Here is a 3,939-nt window from a genome sequence, read left to right on the forward strand (position 1 = left end):
GCGGCTGCTGCTTTTCCTTGCGGGCTCCCCTTGAACTGCAGCCCCCACCCAGCACTGAGGCTATGAAGGCAGATGTCTGCTCAAACACAGGGAAAAGGGAAAAATTCCAGCCTTCTTAAAGGAAGAAAATCATGTTTCTGCAAAGAGATGCTACTTACTGCTGTCACATCCCTGAAGAACTGGGTGGGGTCTCCAAGGCCAGCCACAGAAAGCAGAGGAGCACTGGCAGCTAGTGCTCCAGCCACAATGTTGGGGTATTTCATCCTCATGTACGCACTCAGCATTCCTCCGTAGCTGCCACGGGTGAGACAAGACAGGTATTTCCTTTAACAGACCGTTTACAACACGGTAACTCGAAAGTTCACCCAGCCCAGGGCAACAAGAAGCTCGTGGGGATCCAGTAGGTGCCATCACCCGTGTGTGCAAAGATCCAGTTGTGGTCCCTGAGCAGCACAGCGTGTCCTCTCACTGGCCTGTCCCCAAGTGCTCACACCAGCCCCGCTGGGAACAGACCAGCCCCATCTGCTTCTGCAGCCAAATGTGAATCCTGTCTCAACTCTGACCATCCTGAGCATGTCCTGACCAGGGCGGGCTCAAGCGGAGCTGTCACTGCTCGGTGGGGGAGGAGACACGCTGCACACAGAATGGTAAAGACGAGCCAGGCTCTTGGCAGAGGGTGTCCCTGAGCACTACGGAACATGCAGCTCTCTCTGGTGCCGGGAGGTGGTGAGTATTCTCCCTGGACACCCCAAAAAAACAGCTGCACAGGGACAGGGGAGACATTAACAAACACCCCAGTAAAACTCTAAGCCACCATGGCAGCTTCAGCGGCAGGGCCACAACCTGCAGTGGTATCGCGGGTTCTCAGACAAACCCGGGGTGACAGAAGTTACCCACGTGATGGTGTTTGGGGAGTAACTGAGGTCACTCCTGGGGGTGACAAATCCCTGCAGTGTAGGCACCGCCCGCTCCCATCCAGCCTCCAGGTATCCCAGTGTCCCTCTCCAGCTGCAGGAAACACCGGTCCCACGTCACCCCCACGGGAAGCACCAGCACCTCTCTAACCCTGGTCCTGGAAACAGGCACTAGCTGGAACCTGCCACAAGCAATTTCAGCTATAAGTTTGGCACAGTTACAAGCAGCAGAGGAGGGTTGTTCTCCTGTGGGGAGGGGCTGGGCTGCTCCAGCGCTGCCATGTTTCAGTTTTCTCCATGGGGGTTTAGTGCTGACCAGGGCCGCGGCAGACCGAGCTCTGATTTCCACACCCCAAGCTCTACTCTAACGTTCAGCCCAGCTGAACCTCCCCAGCCCAGGGCGGCTCCTGGCCCTTTTTACACCAGCTACTGGACTGACTGTCACAGTCCAAACACCCCTGAGGTTGGCAGCCCAGTCACCACCACACTGAGCTGGAAGCTCACTGGTGAGCATCAGGTCAAACGCCTGTTTGCTCGCTCCAGCTGAATCAGCCCTCTGCTGAGAGTGTGGGGAGCCCTTTGAAGGACAGGGACATCCCAGCAACACAGCTCTGAGCTGCAACAGAACAAGCACGTGGGGAAGGACTTCTGCCAGGAAGTGAGGAGCAGCCAAGAGGCAGAACTGCAAAGCAGCCTATGGTGAAAATCTCACAGAGTCATCGGGTTGAAGAACCTTTTAAGATCATCGAGTCCAGCCGTTCACCTGCACTGCCAGGGTCCCTAAGCCATGTCCCTCAGCACCACCTCGACACGTCTGTGAAACCCCTCCAGGGATGGGGACTCCACCACTGCCCTGGGCAGCCTGTTCCAAGGCTTTACAACCCTCTCTGTGAAGAAATTTTTCCGTATATCCAACCTCCACCTCCCCTGGCACAATTAAGGTAATTTCCTCTCATCCTGTCACTTGTCACATGGGAGAAGAGACCGACCCCCACCCTCCTCGCTCCAACCTCCTGTCAGGGAGTTGTCAGAGCCAGAAGGTCTCCCTAGAGCCTCCTTTGCTCCAGGCTCAATCCCCCCAGGTCCCTCAGCCGCTCTTCATCAGACTTGCTCTCCAGGCCTTGGTGGGTGGTGTTAAAGAGGTTGGGTTTCATAAAAATCTGGGTGTCCCGCGGAAAGAATATTTTACCAATTATTCATTTTTTATATTTCCAGTGTAAAAAGTTCTTATCCTGCAGGAGGAATGCCCCATTTCCTGCAGTTCTGGCCCACTCGTACGTTGAAGATGCTTAGAAACATCCAGCCAGTGGCGCTGCTCCAGGGACTAATTCCGGATGGGAGAGCTGACCGGGACCTGGGGACGAGCTCCCGGGAGCCCAGCACATCTGCTCTCTGTTGGATAGCATAAAGCTTGGCCTTTAGAACCTGAGAGCAGCACAGCTGTGGCTGGGGAAGGAGCAAACACCACCTTTACCTGCCTCCAAAAGCGATGACGGGGCAGTCCGCAGCCCCGTACTGCTGCTTCAGCTCAGCGATGAGCACCGCGTAGTCAGCAAGGGCCTGTTCGATGGTCAGCAGCCGAGTCTTCTTGAGCTGTGTTGACTCAAGCCCAAACGGAAGAGACTTCCCATAGTACCTCTGCGAGGGAAGAGAAACGCTGGTGTCAGGGTCTGGGTCTTTGCTCTCACTGTAGAACCGGGGCAAGTGCCCAAACGGGAAGCGGTAACAGAGCATGCGGTGTCCTCTGCTCATAACTGAGGAACTGCCTTGTCTCCTGCATCTGACAGACAGAGACCTTCAGCACGCGCCCTGCAGAGGACGGACAGTCCATGACTAGACACTTCAGTGAGCGCCACGCGGGCCCTCGGCACGTGTCTCTCCTGAAATCCCCAACTAGAAAAGGGTCAGGGCAACCTCAGCCTGTCTGAGCTGTGGAACAGCAGATTTAAGAGTGTGGCGTGGGAAAGGTTGGCTTGGGACTGCGCAGGCTGGAGGATTAAATGTTACCCACACAAAAGAACTCCAGTCCAGCGTGGAGTTCAAGGCCGGTGGAAACCCCCTGCCCACGCACTGCTCGGAAGCAGATACACCAGGGCCGGGTTCTACTGCCAGCGGTCTGGCTCCTGGATTGCTGGTAGGCACCGGAAAAAATCCAGAGTAGAACACACACCGTGCCCAACGATGGCAATACTCACGTGCTCAGCAAACACCACGAGCGCTTGCTGCTCCTCTGCTAACTCGAATATGAAGTCAGAGTTCTGAGCAAAAGTCCAGATGTCACCTTCATTGCCAGTGTAGAAGAAGATGGGTCCAAACCCTTTCTTCCAGAACTTTGCTGAGAGAGACAATTGACAGAAGCGAATTGAAAACCAAAACAACACAAAACCACATGAGCATCAAATTGCTTTCGGTGATCTGGGGCAGGAGGAAGAGCTCTGTGAACAGGCTGATCCCTGAGAGCTGAGCTGGGGCATAAAGATGTCAGAGGAGCCAGGTGACAGGAGTGTCTCTGAGTGGGCAGAAGAGCTCCCAGGAGAAGAGCATGTGGCCCGGCACTGCCACTTCTGCCCCCGAATCCCTAACGCCTCCGGCTGCTTGGAAACAGCTGCCCCCCAAAGAGACATTTCCCTCTTAGACCCTTTACAGCCCAACTCATCCCATAATACTCGTGCAGATCACTTCTCCCACAAAATGGATGTTCAGGAATTGTCAGTGTCTTCTGGCTGTGATGTCTAATGCAGAGTCAAGTGGGAACAAATGCATCGCAGAATGGGTTGGGCCGGAAGGGACCTTCAGAGTTCACCCAGTTCACGTGCCCTGGCGGAAGATCGGGTCGCTCAGAGCTCCGTTCAGCCCGACTCCAAACACTTCCAGGGGTGGGACATCCAGAGCTTCTCTGGGCAACTTGGGCCAGGGTCTCGCCATCCTCGTAATAAAAAATTTCTTCCTTATGCTTAACCCATATTCTCCCTCTTCCAGTTGAAGGAGAATCATCCCATCACCCCTTGTCCTGTCCCCACAGCCC

The 3,939-nt window shown here is 55.1% G+C and overlaps 1 protein-coding gene across 1 annotated transcript in view; it reads right to left on the reverse strand.

Annotated features, from left to right (window-relative positions):
• Positions 1–3,939, reverse strand: part of DPP7 (dipeptidyl-peptidase 7) — a gene marked incomplete at its 5' end in the record, with an annotated part of 11,611 nt that overhangs the window by 5,240 nt on the left and 2,432 nt on the right. The window contains 3 exons of the mRNA XM_010135583.1: positions 159–294; positions 2,389–2,552; positions 3,110–3,249. Coding sequence (XP_010133885.1) covers positions 159–294; positions 2,389–2,552; positions 3,110–3,249 — 440 coding nt within the window. The remainder of the gene's footprint in view (positions 1–158; positions 295–2,388; positions 2,553–3,109; positions 3,250–3,939) is intronic.

Source organism: Buceros rhinoceros, unplaced genomic scaffold, assembly GCF_000710305.1.
Source record: "Buceros rhinoceros silvestris isolate BGI_N320 unplaced genomic scaffold, ASM71030v1 scaffold22074, whole genome shotgun sequence".
NCBI classification, from domain to species: domain Eukaryota; kingdom Metazoa; phylum Chordata; class Aves; order Bucerotiformes; family Bucerotidae; genus Buceros; species Buceros rhinoceros.